Source organism: Prionailurus viverrinus, chromosome A3 (assembly GCF_022837055.1).
Source record: "Prionailurus viverrinus isolate Anna chromosome A3, UM_Priviv_1.0, whole genome shotgun sequence".
Taxonomy (NCBI): domain Eukaryota; kingdom Metazoa; phylum Chordata; class Mammalia; order Carnivora; family Felidae; genus Prionailurus; species Prionailurus viverrinus.
Window position 1 is genome coordinate 61950286 of NC_062563.1, and position 24389 is coordinate 61974674.

At 38.8% G+C, this 24389-nt stretch overlaps 1 protein-coding gene across 9 annotated transcripts in view; it reads right to left on the minus strand.

Moving 5' to 3' along the window:
* VWA3B (von Willebrand factor A domain containing 3B) overlaps positions 1-24389 on the minus strand; it is a 215226-nt gene that overhangs the window by 54470 nt on the left and 136367 nt on the right. For 8 of the 9 annotated variants that reach the window (XR_007151160.1, XR_007151161.1, XR_007151162.1 and 5 more), the window contains 5 exons: positions 22413-22529; positions 21415-21502; positions 21176-21323; positions 8403-8521; positions 2969-3019 (listed from right to left, as the gene is read on the minus strand). Coding sequence is in view for 6 of the 9 variants with exons in the window: in XM_047854132.1 (XP_047710088.1) it covers positions 2969-3019; positions 8403-8521; positions 21176-21323; positions 21415-21502; positions 22413-22529 (523 nt within the window). In the remaining 3 variants the exon portion in view is untranslated. The remainder of the gene's footprint in view (positions 1-2968; positions 3020-8402; positions 8522-21175; positions 21324-21414; positions 21503-22412; positions 22530-24389) is intronic. The other variant, XM_047854133.1, reaches the window with a different exon arrangement.

Consider the following 24389-nt stretch of genomic DNA (forward strand, 5'->3'; position numbering starts at 1 on the left):
CAAAAATACTACAAGGAAGCTACAGGCCAATAACCCTTATGAACACTGATGCAAAAATCTTCAACAAAACATCAGCAAACAAATGTAACAGCCTATTAAAAGGATTATATACCATTAAATGTGAGATTTGTTCCTGTAATGCAAGGATGATTCCATATAAAAATTGATGTGACACATCATATTAACAATGAAGGAAAAAAACCACTTGATCATCTCAAGTGATGCAGAAGAATCATTTGACAAAATTCACACCCTTTCATGGAAAAAAAAGAAAAGATACCCAATAAGCCAGAATAGAAGGAAGCTACCTCAACATAGTAAAGGCCTCATATGAAAAGCCCACAATTAACATCATCCTCAACAGTCAATAACTGGAAACTTTTCCTCTCAGAACAGAACAAAGCAAGAATGTCCACTCTTACTATTTTTATTAAGCAAAGTACTGAAAGTCCTATCCAGAGAAATTGGATAAGAAAAAGAAACTAAAAAAACATCCAAACTGGAAAGAAATAAAATCATATCTGTTCACAGATGACACGATTTTATATGTAGAAACCCCTAAAGATCCCATAAAAATATTATTAGAACTAATAAATAAATTCAACAAAGTAGCAGGATAAAATATCAACACAGAAAAATCAGTTTTGTTTCTATACCCTACGAATGCACAATCCAAAAAGGTAATTAAGACAATAATCCCACTTAAAATAGCACCAAAAAGAGTAAGATACTTAGGAATAAAATTAACCAAGGATGTAAAAGATTTGCACACTGTAAACTATAAAACATCATGGGAAAAAACATTAAAAAGATGCAAATAAACGGGAAAGACATGCTGTATTCGTGAATTAGAAGATTTAATATTGTTAAAATATCCATACTACCCAAATTAATCTACAGATTCAATGCAGTCCCTATCAAAATCTCAATGGCATGTTTTGCAGAAGTAGAAAAAATCATCCTAATTCATGAAACCTCAAGGGGCTCCAAATAGCCAAACAATCTCGAGAAAGAACAAAGTTGAAGGCGTCACATTTCCTGATTTCAGGACATATTATACAAAGCTACCATAATCAAAATGCTGTGGTACTGACATAAAGACAAACATGATCAGTGGAACAGAATAAAGAGTCTAGAAATAAACTCCTATGTGTATGCATATATAGATGGTCAAATGATCATCAAAGGTGCCAAGACCTCACCATGGAGGAAAGGACCATCTCTGACAAATGGTTCTGGTAAAACTGGATATCCACATGCAAAAGAATGAAGCTGGAACCCTTAATATATACCATATATAAAAATTAACTCAAAACAAAATGGATTAAAGACCTGAACAGAAGGCCAAAAACTATAAAACTCCTAGAAAAAATATATAGGGGGAAAGCTTCATGATATTGGATTTGGCAATGATTTCTTGGATAGAACACCCGAAGCCCAGACACAAATGCAAACATAGACAAATGGGACTACATCAAACATAAAAACTACGCATCAGAGGAAAATATCAAGAGAGTATAAAGACAACCTTTGGAATGAAAGAAAGTATCTGAAAATCATCTACTGGAGGGGCGCCTGGATGGCTCAGTCAGTTGGGCATCCAACTCTTGGTTTCAGCTCAGGTCATGTTCTCACGATGGTGAGATAAATCCCGTGTCGGGCCCTGGGCTGGCAGTGCACAGACTGCTTGGGAATCCCCTCTCTTCCTCTCTCTCTGTCCCTTCTCTCTCTCTCTCTTTCAAAATAAATAAACTTAAAAAAAAAAGAAAAAGGAAAATCATCTATCTGATAAGTGGTTAAAATCCAGAATATATAAAGAACTCCTATACCTCAACAACAATGACAAGATAATCCAATTAAAAATGAGCAAAGACCTTGAATAACATTTCTCCAAAGAAGATATATTCATGGCCAACAAGCATGTGAAAGAATAGTTAACATTACTGATCATTAGGGGTGTCTGGGTGGCTTAGTCAGTTGAGCGTCTGACCTCGGCTCGGGTCATGATCTCACGGCTTGTGGGTTTGAGCCCTGCATTGGGATCTGTGCTGACAGTTCAGAGCCTGGAGCCTGCTTCGAATTCTGTGTCTCCCTCTCTCTCTCTCCCCCTCCCCCATTCATGCTCTGTCTCTCAAAAATAAATATTAAAAAAATTTTTTTTAATTACTGAGCGTTAAGAAAATGCAAATAAAAACCACAATGAGTTATCGCTTTACACCCACGAGGCCACCGGGATGGCTTTAGTTACACACACACACACACATACACATGTATGTAAAATATAAAAGTAAATATATATAAAGGTAAAATAACAAATGTTGGCAAGGATGTGGAGAAACAGGAACCCTCATACATTGCTGGTAAGAATGTAAAATAGTGCAGTTGCCCTGAAGAAGTTTGGTGGCGCCTCAAAAAGTTAAACATAGATTACCCTGTGACCCAGAAAATCTACCCCTAGATATGTTCCCAAGAGAAATGCAAGCATATGTCCACAAAGCAACTTCTACATGAATGTATATGGTAGCCTTGTCCTTAGTAGCCCCAAAGTGGAAACAACCCGAATAGCCACCAATGGATAAATAGCTGGTATATACATAATGGATCAATGCAGAAGCATAAAAAGAAATGAAATACTATGCATGCTGCAACTGGGAAACATCGTTTTTGCAAAACTAAGTGAAAGAAGCCAGACATGAAATGTCACATGTTGTATGATCCCTTTCTTATGAACTACCCAGAACAGGCAAATGCACAGAGACAGAAAGCAGACTAGTGGTTACCAGAGGGGGAGAGAGGTTTGGGGAAGGATTACATAATAGGTAGAAGGTGTTTCTTCTGAGGTGATAAGGGAGGGGGGTGGTTGTACATTTTGAATAAATACCACTGACTGTACACTTTAAAACAGTTAATTGTAGGTTATATGACTTTCACCAAAATAAAAAAAGAAAGTAAAGAGGAACTGGCTTACTTTTCTTTTTCCTCTTGAGATAATGCTTGCCAAACAATTTTATTCAAGCGCCTGTTTAAAAAAATCAATGATTAGTTAGTAGCAGTACTTTCATTTCATGGCACAAGGTTGACCCCAGGCTCTGAAGGGCACAGCAGGAAGCTCCCAAGCCAAGTGACGCACCCATTGGACCATGCCACTGCCATTTGCTTAAAGATATTGGATGGGAGTATCTCCCTTCCTTGGCATCACTGCAGAAGCCTCACGGCTTTGTAGCAGTTGTGTTAAATACTAAAGGAGGGCATAGGTCTCCACTGAATCAGGTGAAACCCAGGCTAAGAAATGGCGGTAAACAAAAGGGCTGTGATTTTCTTGGCATGAAGGGGTCTCTAAACACTTGTTTTTCTTCCTATGGAAGAGTATAACTGTGCCCTTAGTTTACCTTCTATAGATATTCTTCTACCTGGATTTTCAGAGCAAAGGGGGCTAAAGGGGTCAGAAATAATACGATCAGGACACATTTTAGAGATCAACCAGCCTGACCAACTTGTTTTCCAAACGAGGCCACTGGGAGGGGCAAGCAGATGAGGTGTCCTGCTCATTCATCATGGCTGGTGGGCAGTGGCAGTGCTGAAACTTTCTGAAGCTCATCCCTGAATATGTTTGTGGAGAGGCACTGTCAACCCAACAGGAAAGGAGGAGGCTGACACCAGTGGTTTCTATGGGGTTGTCACAGCTTCTGTTCTTGTTATGAATCAGGGCTGCTTCTTTCAGAGGTTCTAGCCCCATCCTGTACACCTAATTCTGTACCACTACATCATCACTCAAGGTAAGCCTCCTGAAGTGCAGGGCAAAAAACACTGGCTCCACGGGCAGTGAGCTAGGGTTCCATGAAAAACAAAGCTTCAATAAAATGAGGTGGGAAAATCCTGCTCCTCTCCGGGAGGCATTCTCCAACCAATGGACCCAGTGTCAGAGACACAGGACTCTGAGACCACTCTGGGTGGTGTTACCCTGCCTGATTTCCCTCCATGAGCCTGGTGAGACCATGGGAAAGCGGGTCTGGCGTGTGGTGAATAGCACAGGCTCTGGAGCCAGACTGCCTGGTCCCAAAGCTCAGTTAGCTTCCTCCTCTCATTGGCTGTGAGACCTTGGGCCAGCAGCCAACTTCTCTGTAGAATGTGGATAATAATAGTACCTTGTTCCTAGAGTTGCTGTGAGGGCTCAATGAGCCAGCATGTGCACAGCACATAGAACCTGTCTGATGCAGCTAAATGCTCTGTTAAGTGATACAAACAGTCAGGAAACGGGAAATAAGCCAGCTCAGTGCTTCTGCCTCGCTTGGATGTTGTTGGTTCTTTGGGGCCTATTTGGAAATTAGGTTTCTTTAATTACATGGTCCGTATATTGGTAAGCGGGGCTTCTAAGATTTGTTCAAAGGACTCATAGGATGCCTTTTTGGTTTCTGTGTGTATGCTTCTCTGAAAACAAAAACAAAAACACAACTTCATTTAAAAATCTCCTTAAATCTAGACCTTGAAAGTAGAGGCAGTGTATTAAGGAGGCTGGGAGTGAAGACAAGGGCTTTGTAGCTACATGGGTCTAGGTTCAAATCTCGGTGCCTCTACTTTGCTGCTGTGTGATCCTGTGTTACATAACTTTTTGAAATTCTGTTTTCTTATTGCTGAAACAAGGATAACACCACCTACTTTGGTGCTGGGAGGATTGAGATGTACATATAAAGTGACCAGGAATAACTCTGTGATTATTCCCTCCAGGTTCTGAAGATGGGCAAGGCTTGGAAACTGAGAAACCCTTAGTGAATGGGGCCCAATTAGCTAGCACATCCCGCTAATTTTAAATCAATCCTTTAGAAAATACTTTTCTAAGAGCACACTTACATAACTTCTATTATTTCCCTATTTTCCATCTATACTGAAATACTTCAAAGCACACAGGGCAGAAAAAGTGTGTGGGCATGAACTGAGTGCAACTGAGAGTGTGTCAATCGAGGCTCCACTGACTGGCCAGGTGACAGTGGAAAAGCCACTGAGGGTGTGGGATGAGGGCTGTCCCTGCAAGATGCTGAGAGGGCACGGACATGAGGACCTCTCTGATGCTGGCCCAGCCCCTTCATTCAGGGATTTTACTAACCACAGTTTTCCTCTTGTTTTAGGAGGGTGAAACTTGGTCGACGGCTTGCATTCACTAGCTCTCTATATCTCTAGTTGACAAATCACCTTGTGCCAAGAATTGACTCATTTGCAAAGCAACTTGTAACTAACGACACTTCAGCAGTCTAACCAGCAGGCCGAGCATCTTGGAGGTCTTAGAAAGAGGTTACTAAGCATGTTCCCACAGCCAGGTTAGAACTGATGCTTCTCCTGTGGGTCTGAGGGCCACAACCTTGACCTTATACTCAAAATTGAAAAGCTGCAGAAAAATCACCCCAGAAGCCAGCCAATTCTGGCAATCTTCATTCAAAGTTTATATTCAGACACACAAAAATTGCTATCTCAATTCTTTACAAAAAAAATTTTTTTTAATGTTTATTTATTTTTGAGAGAGACACAGAGTATGAGTGGAGGAGAGGCAGAGAGAAAGGGAGACACAGAATCTGAAGCAGGCTCCAGGCTCTGAGCTGTCAGCACAGAGCCTGATGCCGAGCTTGAACTCACAAACCGTGAGATCATGACCTTAGCTGAAGTTGGATGCTTAACCAATTGAGCCACCCAGGTGCCCCTCAAGTTTTAAAATATTGAAACAGAAGGACTCCCACACATAGCCACTAAGTGTGACCAAAATAGCTAGTTTATGTCCCTATTTTGGCCAAAGGACTGTGAGCTTCTCAATTGTCTGGTCATCACTAATCAAACAAATTTAGGGTTATATTTGGCTTACTTGTGAAGGGAAATTCCTTAGAAATGTTATATTGGGATGGGGTGGGAGTAAACCAAGTTTCCTTAATTATGTGTATCTTTAGAAAGGTCACACAAGATGGAAAAGGGAATTGACACTTATGCCAGTAAAATCCTTAAATACTACTGAATGTGAAAGATCAGGAAGTTTTGTTCTGTATCTGTGTAATATTAATGTTAGTATTAATTGATTATTAAATAATAATAAAAAATTCATTTAATGTAAATATTACATTAATGTCACGTTAATTCAATGATATTGAATTTTAAATAAAATTAACCATATTAAAATTAATGTTATTATTAATAATAACAATATAGTGTAACATTTCTCTGGGGGTTACTAAAAGGCTTTTCCAGATTCACTCATTGGAAGTAAGAGTGGGACAAATCACTATGTCTGCATTTTGGTTTTGCTATTAGGGAAGGAGGGATCCTTGTCTCCCAGAAAGGGAAAATGTCAGTGCACAGGGAGGAGCTATGTGACAATTACACTCAGTATATAATAGGATTAACAGATTCAGGGAATTAAAGGAGGAAGTATTAACATCAATTGTTCTTTATATATAATTTACATAACCCTCACAGCCACCCTGTGAGGTAGATTTTATAAAGAAGGAACCTAAAGCCAGCAACTGTTACTTGACCTGCCAAGTAGATGTCTGAACCAAGAATGAAACCCAGAATTGGGACGTCAAAGCCCTAGCTTATGGCCCTGCACCAGGCTTTCACAGACCAGGGGATTCTAGAACTCAAATATTTGACTGAGTCAAGCAAATTCAATTATAATATGAATGACATTATTGTATTATATTTTGAATAACTGAATTTGATGAATTTTAATAACGAAATGTGAATTAGATAAAATTCAAATTAAATTCCAGCAGCCAAATACATTACCAAATACAATACATAGCAACACCTGCTAGGGAGAGGGGACAAGGGGGGAGAGTAAGGCTGCTAAGCCCTTGCCCTTGGAAGCTGACGTCCTTGCAGCGGGGAGACAGGCCTGTGCAGAAGCTGTGAGCCCTCTGAGGGCCACATGCAGGGTGGGTGGTGGAGTCATCTTGGAAAGGGCTCTCAGAGGAGGGCCACTAGAGCTTAGGCAAGACAGGAAGGAAAGAGACCAGCCGGGGGATGAGAAGAGGGGCAGCATTGCTGGGGGGCAAGGGAAGGACTGCCTGGCACAGGGGGAGAGGAGGAGAAGAAGGGCAGCCCCCCATGTACAGCAGAGGTGGGGGGGATCTACAGAGCAGAGCCTCAGGCCCATGGAGAAGAATGAGCCTTGGCATAGTCCATGCTGTCTGCAAGAGACACGAAGGGTGGAAAAGAGAAGTCCTGAGGAGGCTGGAGGCAACTGAAGAACTCATGTAAGCCATCCTCCATTCTTAGGTGAGGGCAGAAGAAGTCTCCAGTGAAAGGAGATTCGCAGAGGCCTGTGATGGGCACAGTAGGGAAAGGCCAGCTTCTGGACTGGATTGTGTACCCCACATGGCAGGAGTCAGACTTTATGCTTCTTTTGAACACACACTTAGCACAGTGCAAAATGATAACAGACCAGCATATGCTGGCTAGGACATGTCATTAACTTTCATGTACTTTATTTCATTTCTCCCACTCACATGGCAGTAAGTGAAAACCCAGCTGCACAGCTTCTAGAACCATGAAAAGGCCTGCCTAGAGAAGCTGGGCATGCTCAAAGTTTATGTGCTATGCACAAAGGATCAATAAAGTGCTGGGAGTGGGATGGAAGGTGACCATGGAGTTAGGTAAGGGGTGAGACCAGGCTTCGGCCCTTGTGAAATAAGGCCCCATGTCAGCACTAACACAGGGACTATTTAAGAGTATAACTTTCACTCGAGCCAACTTGATCATCTTCCTGAGCTTGGTAAGAAATGGTTTATATAGTAGGAGACACACATTATCTCCATTATCTCATTATTGTGAAGTTTTATTATTCACTTTACAAAACATTAGGTGCAGAAAATGATCAAATGCACTTTGCTAACAGGAAAGCTTTAAAGATCTCATGGAAACATGAGATTTCTATAGCTTTTGGAGAGAGAGGATGGTTCCTTTAAAACTCTGTTGGATTTATTCAGGTAATGTACTTAATGCAGTGCTTGGCAAATAGGAAGCACCTATGTTTGTGGATGCTACTATTCATCTTCCTTATGGGCAATTATTAAATAGCTGCTCCAGATTTTTAAAAATCTAAGCTAGGAGCACCTGGGTGGCTCAGTCGGTTAAGCATCCGACTTAGGCTCAGGTCATGATCTCGTGTTTTCGTGAGTTCAAGCCTCACATCAGGCTCTATGCTGACAGCTTGGAGCCTGGAGCCTGCTTCGGATTCCATGTCACCTTTTCTCTCTGCCCCTCCCCCTCTTGTGCTCTGTCTCTCTCTCAAAAATAAACAAACATTAAAAAAATAAATAAATAAATAATTAAAAATTAAAAATCTAAGCTAAAACAAGAGAAAACAAGCCAAAACAAACAAATCCCACAGTCATTAAAGAGCAGCCAGGAATGATACTCACTTTTCATAGCTCTTAATTGCCTGTTCCACTTTTTGCTTGTAGATATTGAGCTTGACTCCTTGGGGGTTAATTAACATCATCTTATTTGTGTCATTGCACACATGTGCCAGAGGGAACACCTACACACCAAATACCAAAGGAAAGTGTCATTTGATAGGTTAACACCTTCAAAAATGATCTACACAGCCATAAAGTATGTTTTTCTGACTATAAAATCAATATAATTATAGAAAAATTAGAGAATACAGAAAATCATAAAGAAAAGAATCAGAGATATCATTGCTAACATTTTTATAATTTTAAAACTATAGATATACAGATACGGATTTTTTTTTAAGTTTTTTTTTTTTAATTTTTTTTTTCAACGTTTATTTATTTTTGGGACAGAGAGAGACAGAGCATGAACGGGGGAGGGGCAGAGAGAGAGGGAGACACAGAATCGGAAACAGGCTCCAGGCTCTGAGCCATCAGCCCAGAGCCCGATGCGGGGCTCGAACTCACAGACCGCGAGATCGTGACCTGGCTGAAGTCGGACGCTTAACCGACTGCGTCACCCAGGCGCCCCTAAAGTTTGTTTTTGAGAGACAGCGTGAGAGTGGGAGAAGGGAGAAAGAGAATCCCAAGCAGGCTCTACACTGTCACAGTGCAGAGTGTGACACAGGGCTGTAACTCAGAAACCATGAGATCATGATCTGAGCTGAAATCAAAAGTCAGATATTTAACTGGCTGAGCCACTAGGTGCCCCCAAACTATATATTTTTATTATTTATTTATTAAAAAATTTTTTTTCTTTAATCTGTATTTTTGAGAGAAAGAGAGACAGAATGTGAGTCAGGGAGGGGCACAGAGAGAGGGAGACACAGAATCCGAAGCAGGCTCCAGGCTCTGAGCTGTCAGCACAGAGCCTAAAGCGGGGTTCGAACTCACGAACCGTGAGCTCATGACCTGAGCTGAAGTCGGATGCCCAACCGAGACACCCAGGCACCCCAAACCATGTATTTTTAAAATCACCACCACACACACAAAACAAATGTTTCATGAAACTCTAGCCAGAATCAAGCATTATCTTCATAAGCCCCTGTCAAATTGATGAGAGTGAGCTATTTTTAAGAAAAAGGTTCCCTTTGTTGCTACTTTGTAAATTACTACTTGGGCTAAACATCTTTTTCATATATTTATTTTACATTTGATTTTCTCTTGAAAACATATGATTATAGTTAGCATCTGTTGACCATATTCCTTGTCAATTTATAAGATATTCTTATAAATGTCAAATAGAGAAGCCTTAGTGATCATATTCTAGAAGAACAGCGGAATACCAAAAAGAGAAGTCTCCTTTCTAGTCTTTCTGTCTGCACTTGGTGCTTGCTTCTGAGTTTGCGGATGCCTATGATTCAATGCCATCTTAATAGTACCTATAATGGTATATATTTATCTATTTACCTGTTTGCATATTACTTATATCTCCTTAGTAGAATGTAAACTCCATCAGAGCAGAAATTTTGTTTTATTCACTACTGCATTCCTATTGCCCTAGAACATTGCCTGGCACATAGTGTGCCTTCAACAAATATTTGTTGATAAATGAATAAATATATGTTCATAAAAAGGTATATTTCACATCTTAATATTTAAACAAAAAGAAAAGTCTAAATAACAGAATACCAAGCTATAATATTATTTCAGAATTATATATTATTCCAACCATATGCAGCATGTAGGCATTTTGAAAATGTGGGGAATTGCTTTTGAAAAGTAAATCTTTACTTTCAATCAAGATGATACAGTTCATGCTTTTATGTTCCCTCTTGCATCCAAAATCACACAAAAATAGTATTGTTGTTATTAAGAAAAAATGCATACAACAGAAGGAAAGAAAAAAAAAGGTCAGATGCATGGTTGATAAATTTCTAGATAGAAAAGTTGACCAGAACTGTGAACAAGTGAGCAGGGCTAAAGTTGTGGACTTGTTGACTCTGTGTCCAAAGATGGCATGGGAACACAGTTCCTGGAGAGCAAGCAGGACTATGTGTGTTCTGTAGGATGAGGGCCCAAGGCAGGCTCAGTGCCTGAAGCCAGTGCTGGCATGAGGGTCTCTGACCCCTGGAAGAAGGCTCTGCCAAGTGAGAGAGGGCAGTGATGTAGCCTCACCACCCAGAACCAAACCAAGCCACCCTCTGAATCTATCACATGCCAGTATCACTGTGGAACAAGAGCTCTAAATGCCAATTAAGGGAGTCAGGGGATGGATTTTAGGCAACTGCAAAACAGAAGGAGAGAGGAAAAAAAAGATAAAAAAAAATCTTGTTAAAATGAGCCACTGTACTAAAATTCTAAAATATACAATGAAAATATGCAAAAATGATAGCTGAGAAAATCAATAATCAGAAAGTCAATTTAGAGAAGAAATTAATTCCATGAGCCATCTAGACTTTATATTAATTATAATTAAAATTAATACTTGTTAGGTTATTCAAAGAAGTAACAGTACAAAAACATATAAGAAGTGGATGGGAAAAAGAATATTTTAAGGAATAAAATTAATCTTGGAAAAAATGGACATTGAAACAGAAGCCTATTAATTTTGTAATTTAAACATCAAGACCAAAACAAACAAGATAAAAGGCAAAGATGCAGAAAACGAAGGAGAAAGAAATGAAGTTAAGAGCTGCAAAGTCAAACCTCACTACTTGTCAGACACAGGAATTCAGCACAACCTTTGTCAAAGGAAAGGGGTCAGAACAGTGGGTTAAAAGGTGAGTCGACTAGACTTTGAACACTGACTGAAGCTTGCGGAAATGAAAAACACACACACACACACACACACACAAAAAAAAAAACGAAACAAAAACAACCTCCCCCCACCCCCCAACCAAAACCACAACTCTCTAAACAGAGCTACATATCACAAGAATTTTCAGAGGAAAAAGAAATCGATCTCAACAAAATGAAAGACCTTTACATTTTTATCATCCCTGGAAAAAATACCCCTTTAGAAGTCTATAAATAGCTCTCCAAGAGTGCCAACATATGGCTCAACTGCAGACCAACACCACAAAATATTTAGCAACATGATAACTTATATTAATGTTCTACTTCCCTCTTTTGTGGTTTTGGATCTCATGCCTTGCATGGCCATCATGTACTTCAGTGTGGCGGTAGTTCAAATTTGGCTCGTGTGCACCCACTCTCATTCCTTTCTGCATGCAGATTTAGGGAAAGACAAAGTCATACTCCACACCTTAAATCTGTGGTCTTAGTTTTTACAACATGGTGGTCACGTGGAGGTCCTATGGGATATTCTCTTTATGATGTCAAACTGCAGTGTGACAATGAGGTCATAAGGGGCATTCTCACAGGATTTGAGGGATCAGAACCATGCCCGCCCAGCTTCTGCAAGGAAGCATGTGGGGAGGACAGAGAAATTGACAGATCTGTTTGAAAGAGAATGAAACCTGACCACACCACCTTTGAAAATGGTTTACTTATTACCTCTCATAATTCAAGGCAAGAGAACCTCTTGGATAATATTTGATAACAAAAGAGAGCCTCATGGTATTACTTCAATTCTCCTGAGAGTAACCTAAAACAAGTCTTACCAAATTGGTATTAAAATAATCACACACTGTGAGAAAATTTTAACCATGAGAAAGGGAGGGAAAGGAAGAGAGAGAGAGAGAGAGAGAGAAGGACTGGGGGGCGGGCAGGGAGGGAGGCAGAGAGAGAGAAAGAGAGTGGGTCAATACATGGACAGTCAATTCTGGCCAATTCTGTTAGAATTTTTCCCACTGTTAGACCAGAGAAAACCCATAAGCAACCTAATTTTGTCAATGGCTCAGTTGGGTAAGTGCCTGACTTTTAGTTCAGCATGATCTCACAATCTGTGGGTTCGAGCCCCACGTCAGGCTCTGTGCTGACAGCCCAGAGCCTGGAGCCTGCATTGGATTCTGTGCCTCCCTCTCTCTCTGACTCCCCCCCACCCCACTCGCTCTTGCTCTCTCTCTCTCTCAAAAATAAATAAACATTAAAAAAAGAATAATGTTGTCAATAATGGTGATAGTGTTTATCCTTTACTCTCTGCCAAGCACTAAGTACTCTCTACATATTTTCTCATCCAATCCCTGTATAGATATATACATTGAACTGCAGGTTTTCCTATATGGCTTTCCTCTCCACTAAACTCTTCAGTTCTTTATTTCTTAAAAAAAAAACCCTAGTTTTCTCCATAATACATGTACAAAGTAACCATTTATTGAATATCTGAAAGACTAAAACTATAAATAATGGCCAAGGCTCAAAAAAATTTTTAAGTTTATCTATATTGTAAAACATAATGAAGTCTGGATTCCACCAAATTTGAATTCTTAGTAATTAAGGCACAGGATAAGTGTAACTTGCTATTTTTAAAGAGATATTTGCTAGAAACATGAATAATGTGAAGAAGATTTTAAGAGATTTAGCTTACATAAGAAAACTATTCTGAAACAAGAAAATAGAAAATTAAAATGAAATACTATTTTCAAAGAACAATTGGCAATTTTTTTAAGTGTATTGCTTTTAAGTGATAACAAAAATATAGGTAAATAGGCACTCTTAAAATTCCAAGTAGGGGTGCCTGGGTGGCTCAGTCGGTTGAATGTCCGACTTTAGCTCAGATCATGATCTCACTGTTTGTGAGTTTGAGCCCCACGTCAGGCTCTGTACTGACAGCTCAGAGGCTGGAGCCTGCTTCAGATTCTGTGTCTTCCTCTCTCTCTGCCCACCCCCACTGCTTGTGCTCTGTCTCTCTCTCAACAATAAATAAACATTAAAAAAAATTCCTCTTAAAAACTGAGAACAAACTGAGGGTTGATGGGGTGTGGGAGGGAGGGGAGGGTAGGTGATGGGCATTGAAGAGGGTATCTTTTGTGATGAGCACTGGGTGTTGTATGGAAACTAATTTGACAATAAATTTTATATATTAAAAAAAATTCCAAGGTAACTGTGCAATGTGGGGAATAATTAAACAAGTTGTAGTAATTCATATTATTGAATATTGGTACAACCATTAAAAATTAATCCAAATATGGTCATTATAAGAGAATATGTTCATAACATATGCTAAATGAGGAAAGCAGAATACAGAACTGTACGAACAGCTATTAGTTGTTAAAGTCATACTACAGGTAGAATTCCTCCTGACAACATTCTGTGTTTATCAGTAATCCCACATTTTGAAAATGAGAAAACAGTATGAAATTGTGTGTTTATATATTTATTGTTCAACCCTGACTGAATTCACTAATTTCATTTTTTTTCCAACTAAATCAGTTCTTCCAACAAATATCCCAGAGCTTGCTGCCAGATTGGCCAAGGAGAGGTCTGATGGGACATGTGTAATGAAAACCCAAAAGCCATGCAAATCCTGCATGGGTAACTCTGAACGCAGACGCAGTGGGTTTTTAGACAGTGCAGTTGCACAAAATGCTGAGTGTAGAAGCTTAAACGTCTGCTTTCAAACTGGAACATCTCCAGTCTCCAAAGAACAAAGGAAAGCAGGACCACAGAATTAACTGGCAAAGAAGCAGTGTGTCAACAAGATCACTCATAAACCCATGACAATATGTTACTTACTACAGGGTAGATTATGTCTCACACTTTTCATCTAAACTTTTAGAAAATAAAAGGTATTTTTTTTCAATGTAGTGAGCATTTTAATTGGCATAGATTAAAACTTGTTGACTTGGAATAATGTTCACTGTAGACTGCTGAGTAAAAATGAAGGCACAAATCTGTACATTGAGTTTGACTTCATTTTGGTAAAACAAACACAGAGAATAAAGGATAAAGAAAATAAAGGATAAAGAGAATAAAGGTAGATAAAAAGGTCTGGTCTGACAACCACCAAGTGATTCATCAGTGGTAGAAATATGACTCTACTGTTTCCTTCTTTTTCACTTATCTGTATTTTCTAATTTTTAGACACAGTGAATATATTTAGCTTTTGCAATGACTGTCCTTTTAAATTTTTAATTAAGATAAGCCTTTCTATCAATATATAATTGCATTATGTTCAATGTTACCACATTTGAAAGCAACAAAATGCCTGTCCTTCACAGCATCCCTAACCTCTTTGCACTTAGCTTCATCAGCTAAATGATGAGATGAACAGTAACTTCACTAAGTTGCTCTAATTTTTAGATAGATACTTTGTTGATATCAAATGCTTCACTCACTACCTAGTGTGAGGGCTCTTCATGTACTATATTAATGGGATTGTGCCATGACCTGTCAGGAGTAAATGACAGAGCTAGTGTGCAAGTCCAGGGTATCTGACCACAGAACTATGCACTTAATGAACCCAGATTAGGGCAAAGCAGGAAAGCCTTAATGGGAAGCTGTTAAAGACATCATGATGTTGATGATGATAATGTAAACTTTCCAATGATAGATTAATGTTCCCAAATTATTTGGTTTTTTTTTCCGAAGCAATTGGCAATAAAGAGCTTTCAATTCCAGATTTGTCAAATAACTAAAACAGTTTTATTTGGTATATGACTTGGTGAAGAACTAATCTTTTTGAAAGAGCTAAGGTAAAATTATCTGGTCCGTTGGAAACCATAAGTGCCAGTTAGTATCTTGTAATGAAGAGTTGCTAGGGCAACCTCTCTGCTCAATACTTCATTTCCAAGGTGACAGATTTGATGCTGGTCCAGGAAACATTGAAAACCAAAGCAGCATTGTGTTCCAGAAGAAGAAAGAGTCCATATATAAGTCATGAATGAAACAAAGAGCTGGGGACAAAGCCAAACTCTGCTTTACAATTCGGCCCAGACAGATGTGGCCATACACACAACGTAGGAGTAGGAGTCAATTAAAATTCTTAATGAAGTGGGTTAAGATTCATGTTTCCTTTTCAGCTCCATTCTACTTTTTTGTCTACTTTTTTTGTCCCACTAAGGGAGATATATTTTTAGATTATTGTTTTCCTATTCTTCCTATTTATAAGTGAGGGTCTCTTCCGGTCAGAGAAAATATTAAGGAATAAAAGTGTGCTTTGAGAGTGAAATTGCAATTTACTGCAGTATATTTCTATCATCATCATAATTCTTGCTCTTACCATTAAAAATGGAAGAAGGTGGGGCGCCTGGGTGGCTCAGTTGGTTGGGCGTCCGACTTCGGCTCAGGTCATGACCTCGCGGTCCGTGAGTTCGAGCCCCGCATCGGGCTCTGGGCTGACAGCTCAGAGCCTAGAGCCTGTTTCGGATTCTGTGTCTCCCTCTCTCTCTGACCCTCCCCTGCTCATGCTCTGTCTCTCTCTGTCTCAAAAATAAATAAATGTTAAAAAAAATAAATAAATAAAAAATGGAAGAAGGTAAGCATGCTGGGTAGTGTGCTACTTACTCACAGGTCTGTGATGAGAATTTACGTTGCTGCAAAAGGCACCAAGCACAAATGTCTACAGTGCCACAAAAGGCACCAAGCACAAGTGTCCATGGTGGAAGGCAACTGAAAAATGTTGATCCTCATCCCTTGACTTTGCTTTCTAGAGTCAGAAGACTAGAATGCTCTCCTAAAGAACAGGGTCCTCACTACTCTTCCAGTTTTTCCTTCTTGGAAATCACTCCGTATTTTTCTCTTTCTCAGCCCTACATGGTTTAATCCTACTTAGCTGACTTCAAAAATAGCTTTGGGAGTGCCGGGATGGTTCAGTATGTTGAGCATCCAACTGTTGACTTCGGCACCTGGGTAGCTCAGTCAGTTAAGCAACTGTTGATTTCAGCTCAGGTCATGATCCCAGGGTCATGGGATGCAGCCCTGTGTCAGGCTCTGCACTGGTCATGGAGCCTGCTTGAGATTCTCTCTCTCTCCTCTCCCCTGCTCACACTCTCTTTATCTCTCTATAAAAATTTTATAAGTTTTTTTAAAAAAAATTTTAAAAAGAGAAAAAATAGCCTTGGATTCACTGCCATTGTTGCCACCTGGGTCACAATCACCCAGGCCTTGCCTCCTGACCAACCCTTACCTTCCCAGCCTCAAACCTCTCCAACTTTTCTGCATATTGCAGCTAAAGCCCAAACTTTATCTTCTTTCTCTTCTGCTAGAAACCCTTTGGTTGTCCTCAGGTTGATATTCCAAACTCTTAATCAAGGCCCTTCCTTTACGAGTGTTAACACCAAACTTTCTTTGGAATGACAAACTTTCTCTGACCCTGAGACTTTGCCACCTGCTCTCTGACTACTTAGGATATCCCTCCCCACTTCATCACCTCATAACTCCTTTTTGCTCCAGGCTCTGAACTCTCACAGCCAAGTGTGAAGCCTCTTTGACAATGGAAACTGGGTTAGGGACCCCTCTTGCATCTTGACTTCAGTACTTCCCACTTGTCACATTTAACTAGAACTTATTTTAACTACTATTTCCTCCATGAGATGGTAAGCTGTATTTGGGTAAGAATATTGGTTGTCTTGTTTAGCTATATTCTAGAGACCAGCTCAGGGTCTGCATATAGTAGGCATGTAATATTTGTGAAATATTTTTGTAATAAAAGCCAATGTTTATTGAGAGCCTGCTAAGTGGAGTCTATTATGTGCATTACTTCTAATCCCATGACAGTCTCAGAGTAGGTATATTATTTTTACATGAATTGCTATGTTTATTTCTTCAGAATATGAGCCAGTGAGAAGAGGATAGGTTGAATAAGATTTTATGTCTGTATACTATTTTCAGGGTTTTCAAAGCATTTCTATACTTGTAGAGCAAATGTTTATCAAGAGATATTATATAGAGTTCCTCTCAGAAAAAAGGCTGTCACTGTAACTACTAGAAATGTAACATTTATTTCAAGGGTGATTTGGTTTCATCTGTCAAAAATTTAAATGTATGCACCCTTTGGGTCCAGCAATACCACTTTACAGAAGCTATCCCAAAGAGAGATTTGTACATGTGCCCCAAAATCTATGTGCAAGGAAATCTGTCACAGGATTGTTTGTGATATGGAAAAGAAGGATACAGTGTAAATGCCCATTAATAATGGGAAAGAACTGGGGATGAAATATACAGCATAGGGAATATAGTCAATGGTACTATAATAGCATTGGATGGTGACAGATGGTGTTACACTTGGGCTGAGCACAGCGTCACTTACAGAGCTGTCAAATCACTATGTTGTGCACATGAAATAAAAGTAACATTGGAGAATAACCTTGAAACTAGTAAGAATGAGACCCATATCTACACATGTGTAAAGGTCTCTAAGATCTTAATTTTTAGAAGATAATTTTTATAAAAGATAATTTATAAAAGATAAAAATGGCAAATCCACATGATATCACCTCATTTATGTTTACAAAAATTGTTATGCATATGTATATGTTAGGTATACATATGTACATATATGAGTTTGTGTGTAGAAAAAGAATTGGAAAGACATTCACCAAACTACTCAGAGGGTTTCCTTCCTAGATGAGAGGAGTTGAGAAAGAAGTTTCCATGTTTTCCTTTAAAGACTTCTATATGCTCATTCCCTACTGAGAATGTATTATGTTACTTAGCAAATAAAAATAAAAAAATAAGTTAGTAAAAAATTAAGTTCCCTTTATATTTCACCATTTTATCATTTGTTATAGGTCTGTTTTTCTTAACTTTTTTTTCAGTGTATCATTAATACATATTCAGAGTTAAAAGCACTACAACAAGAATTAGAAAGTACATAAACAAGACCCCCAAGCCTCCAATAATCTCATGATTCAGATAAACACTATTAACATTTTGGTAAAAGAGAAAAGGAGGGAGAAAGAGTGCCACGTCTTACATCATACTTACATGTAACCAAATTTACATGCTATATGTGAAGATTTGTACCTGATTTTATCATTTAGCATTAACTATGTTGAGAGATTTTCCCCACGTCATTTCTTATTCTGGAGAAATATGATATTTAATAAAGTATGACATTCCATGATATAGATGTTTAGATATTTAGGTTGCTTTTAGGGTCCTCAATGTTAGATATAAGGCAGTGCTAACTATTCTTTGAATATGTGTATTAGTATTTCTGATTATGAAATATCTAAATATGGATTTGCTGGAGGGAAGACTATATGCTTTTAACACCTCTGAGTGTACTGCCAAGGCTGAAACAATTTATACTCCTGTATAAATCTAGTATATCCAGTAGGATATAAAAGTTCCAATTTCGGGGCGCCTGGGTGGCGCAGTCGGTTAAGCGTCCGACTTCAGCCAGGTCACGATCTCGCGGTCCGTGAGTTCGAGCCCCGCGTAGGGCTCTGGGCTGATGGCTCGGAGCCTGGAGCCTGTTTCTGATTCTGTGTCTCCCTCTCTCTCTGCCCCTCGCCCGTTCATGCTCTGTATCTCTCTGTCCCAAAAATAAATAAACGTTGAAAAAAAAATTAAAAAAAAAAAGTTCCAATTTCATCCTATCTTTTCCATCACTGTTCATTAGTATTTTTGTTTATTAGTACTTTTTTAATCTTACAAATTTGATGGTGGTGGTAGGGGAGTTGTCTAATTGGTTTATCAATTTGTATTTTTTCTAAACACATATATTTGGTTCCAGTAAGAAATATTTTTCAACATGGTTTTGACTCCCTGCCCTCTCCAGACTCTCCACTGAGGTATTTACCATTTTTTTTATTCCTTTATGGTATGAATACATGTGCATGTGTATGTGTACACAGAGCAACAAAACACTGATTTATATGCACTCATGTGCTCACACATACACACACACACAGATTTATATGGATGCACACACAAAAATATATTTAAGACATTACTCCTATAACTTTTTGTTGTATATGTTACAAATATTATTCTGAGCTCTTTCATTTTATTTACATGTTTTTATGTAATACAACATTTTTCTGTATTCAATCTATAAATCTTTCCCTCATGGTTTCTTCCTTTGATTTTATGCTTATACTTCACTACTGTTATCATATTTGTTTTTTGAGAAATGTACTTTTCCAAGTTTCAGGTTATTGGGAGGCTTAGAAAGAGACATGATAAGCACAAGAAAATTCTACTTCTCAGGGCAGTTCACTAAATACATCTTATTCCAAATAAAACTCAAGAATATTAATAAAAAGGGGTGCCTGGGTGGCTCAGTTGGTTAAGCGTCTGACTTCAGCTCAGGTCACAATTTCACGATTTGTGGGTTTGAGCCCTGCATCTGGCTCTGAGCCCTGCATCTGTCAGCCCTGCGTGCTGACAGCTCAGAGCCTGGAGCCTGCTTCAGATTCTGTGTCTCCCTCTTTCTCTGCCCCTCCCTTGCTTGCTCTCTCTCTCTCTCTCTCTCTCTCTCTCCCTCTCTCAAAAAATAAACACTAAAAAAGAATATTAAGAAAATAAATGCACAAAATAGGGGAAGCTGCCACCAAACTTCCTAGAAGAAATAAATCAGTTTCGGTTTCTCTCTGTTGCTTCTGGAAGAAGTCAAGTTCAAGGGATATGTTGTTATCTAATCCGTTTAGAGTTCACTGGAGGTACAAATAGAACCTGCCAGTCACAAGGTCTCAGCCAGGGACAGAACCACTCACCGTGAGGTACAGTCATCAGGAATGTAGGATAAATCACACACAACCTCCAGAGCAAAAACCACTGGTTGTGTCAAACCAGGATGCATGTTGAACTCCATGGGCATAATGTCTTAAATGTGACTAATAGAAAAAATTCACCAATTTCTCTGCTTCTTCCAAATATATCAAGACCAGTTAGATAAAGCCTTTTTAAAAAAGTTTTCCTGCCTTTGCTTTTTTCAAATTTTTATGATGGAAAATTGAAACTATGTAAAAAAAAAAAAGCAAGCAGACAGAATAGAATGAGCTTCCCCTAAGTCAATATTCTTCTTATGAAAATTTAACAATTATCAACTCACAGACAATATTGTTTTATCTATTTTCTCTTCCCCCAACTATTCCCACTATCCCAATGATTTGGAAACAAATACCAAACACCTTACATTTATTCTATAAATATTTCAACATGAGATAAGATCTTTTAAGGATACTATTCCCACTTAGTGCCCATAAAGCCTGATATGTTCCTATTTAAGTCATTAGCTAACAGTGTATTTGTCCAGAAGCACTGGGGTTTGATCTTCATATCCTCGCTTTTTGTGTGTTCCTCATCCTTGAACAGTCTAGCTGTTCAGCTAGATCTGTTCTTGCCAAGGGCAAGAGCTTTCTGGTTGCCCAATTCAAGGGGAACTTTTCAGTATTTATTTGGCTGTCCTCCGCGTTTAACCCTTCCATGCCCTCCTACTGCTTTTTCCCCTTCCAAGACACGGCTGTCACTCTCTTATGGTTCTTTGCTCTGGCTCACTCTCAGGCTCTCTCAGTCTCTCTCTCTCTCCCTCCTTCCCTCTTTCTCTCTCTTTTCTTTTGGAGACTTTTATGATGGAAAAGATGCACTATATTTAGGAACAGAAGGTAAGCAAAGGACATAATCTCTCACAAATTCTCCCAGTCCTTTGATACTGGATGATGTTCACTCTTGACTCATGACTCTGAGATGCTTTTCAAACATTTCTGCAGCTCCACACTGCCACCCACCAGCAGCCAGTCATGAAAAAGGCCAATTTCTTCTCAGCTTAAAAACAAAAATGCTTAAGAGCTTTCCTCTCTCCTTTTTACTATCTTTACAAACACTTTTCTTTTCAATGGCTGAAATACATTTCTCTTACAACTGTACAAGACCGAAGTGGGCTACTTTTTATTTGAACTGGAAATGAAAAATACATCAGGCAGGGACATAGAGATAAACAGTCTTACCTCATCAAAGACCTTGGAAACAACATACTTGTCCAGAATGGGAACGTAGGTGGGGGTGTGAGGGACCGCTGTCAGTGACAAGGCATCCATGATGGTGAGTTTCTTGGCAACCAAGCCATGAGTTTTGAGCCAGTTTTCGGGAGACATACTTGAAGAAATAAGACCACAAAACTATGATGCCTAAAGCTTGTAATAAACAAAAACATAACACAACTGTCCTGGAAAATTAAAGTACTCACTCTTGGCCATGAACCTGGCTTTCTTCTTGACTCAATCTTTCTAATGATATGCCATCTGGATACTCATTTATCAACAGGACACTCATTTCTGTGGAAACAGAAATGACAGTTGTATATTTTTTTTTTACCAAAATGCAAAAGGATTGCTCTTATCTCAGAGTTCAGTTGTGACTGAAGGCTAATAAATGAATCATATTTCAGAGAATACTGACCTGTCATAGTGGGTTCTCAGGCAAGATTCATTTACAATAACACAAAAGACCAATGCATAGATACAAATGGCCCTATTGTTTTGCTTACCTACTTCATCCCATACCCATTCAGATCTCTCTCCAGGAAGAATGAGACATTCATTTTCTCATTCCCCAGAAAATACATTTTTAAAATGTTGAATGAGAATGCCAGTAATAATTGATTGTTCAGTGTTGCCCTCATTAGACTCCCCCCAAATTATACAAAAGAAGGTTCATCAACATTTTAGTTTCTAATAGTTTGCTTTGTGGTTCCTCAACTCTGTATGGAAAACCAAAACTCCTATTAGATCCTGTTTAGTTGTAGGTACAAATTTTCAATTAATATTTGGGGTTGTTAATATATATCCTTATATAAACTTGGATTTATAAATGAAAACAAATATTAGCTAGTTGAGTCAGCAACATCTAGAAGAAGGAGTGTTTGGGAGTGTTAGTATAAGAAAGAAAGAAAGAAAAGAAAGAAAAGAAAGAAAAGAAAGAAAAGAAAGAAAAGAAAGAAAAGAAGAGAGAAAGAAAGAAAGAAAGAAAGAAAGAAAGAAAGAAAGAAAGAAAGAAAATCAGGTCTCCAGCAGGTAGACCTGATTTACAAGGAGTCCCTGAATAGGAATCAATCCTAATCCACTTAAAAATGATTTGTCCCCACTGTCATCGAAATGTATCTACACCCAGCTCTTTAGGAACAGACACAATGGGCAAAGGAAGGCCACCCTGGGCTTCCTAACATAGAGACCCTCTCTGGCTTGCCTCTGTCACCTGGAGTGTTCCAGCTGCTGAAACTAGAAAGGTCATCCGTCCTCTCACTGCAAGCTGAGCTCTTGTGGGTGGACATCTGGCTTCTGAGCAGGCTGGTTTTGGTTGATTCTGTTGGTATCAAAGGGAAAGGGATTAAAGGAATTTGGGACAAAAGAAGATATTTTATTAGATGCAACCATTTCCTTGGATCCTCAAAAAATGAATGCAAGTTCAGTCTCCCAAACCTCAGAGAACAGTTCTGCCACCAACTCAATGCTGAGGTAAAGGCTTTTTCCACTTATCTGAGCTGAAGCTCTATCCCTCTTTGAGAGAGATCTGCATCCAAGCTCATTCAAGCTGTTGGCAGAGTTTATTTCTTTGCAGTTGTGGGACTGAGGTCCTTGTTTCCTTGCTGGCTGTTGGGGGGCCTCTCAGCTCCCTAAGCACCTGCATTACTATTCACGTGGCACCTCTGTTTTCAAGCCAGCAATGGCACATTGAATTCCCCTCATGCTTCAAGTCTCTCTTTCTTTTCTGTCACCAGCTGGAAAAAAGCTCATGCTTTTAAGAGCACCTGTGAGTATTACCGGGCTCTCCTAGACACCTTGGCTTAATTAAGGTCAACATAACATAATCTTGGGAGTGATACCTCACCCTATTCACATTTGCAGCCCTTTAACTAGCAAATAGATACTTATCAAATATAGACATTTAGTCAGTGTGTTATGTACAAGGTAATGAGCCTGTACTAAGACATCTTGATTATTTTTCATATGTGATTATAGAAACTGCATTAATTGTAAGTGTGGTCTGTATTTCACAATTTGGAGGTACAAGTACCAAGCCTTTATGAAGTATTCATGAGTGAAACATGCCCTTGTTTTTTTTTTTTAATTTTTTAATGTTTATTTATTTATTTTTGAGAGACAGAGACAGAGCGTGAGTGGGAGAGGGGCGGAGAGAGAAGGAGACAGAATCACTCATTTTGCCCAGCTCCTACCCTCCTCCTCTCTGGCAACCATCAGTTTGTTCTCTGTGTTTACAGGTCTGCTGCTGCTTTTTGTTATTGTTTTGATTTTTTAAAAAAGATTCCACATATGAGTGAAATCATGGTATTTGTCTTTCTCAGTCTGACTTACTTCATTTAGCATAATACCCTCTAGCTTCATCCATGTTGCCACAAATGACATGATCTCATCCTTTTTTATGTCTGTGCAATATTCCTCTGTGTGTGTGTGTGTGTGACATCTTCTTTATCCTTTTTCTATTGATGGACATTTAGGTTGCTTCCATATCTTGGCTGTTGTAAATAATGCTGACATAAACACAGAGTGCATTTATCTATGTTTTTGGATCAGTGTTTTCATTTTCTTTGAGTAAGTCCCCAGTGTAATTATTGGGTCATATGGTATTTCTATTTTTAATTTTTTTTGGGAAACCACTATACTGTTTTCTATAGTAGTTGTACAAATTTACATTCCTACCAACAGTGTATGAGGGCTCCCTTTTATCCACATTCTCACCAACACTGTTATTTCTTGTCATTTTGATTTTAGCTATTTTGACAAGTGTAAGGTGATATCTTACTGTGGTTTTGATTTACATATCCCTGATGATTAGTGATGCAGAGCATCTTTTCATGTGTCTGTTGTCTTTTCATGTGTATGTTTTCTTTTGGAAGTATGTTCAGGTCCTTTGCCCATTTTAAGATCAGATTGTGGATATAATTAGGGGAAGATGGTGGCGTAGGAGGATACTGGGCTCACCTTGTCCTGCTGATCAAATTAATTTGATCAAAACATATTGAATGAAATGAAACAAATTGATCAAAAATGATTTAAGCAATGTAATGGAACAAGAATTTAGAATAGTAGTCATAAAATTAATTGCTGGGCTTGAAAAAAGTATAGAGGACAGCAGAGAACCTATTGCTACAGAGATCAAGGGACTAAGAAACAGGAGGAGCTAAAAAATGCTACAAATGAGGTG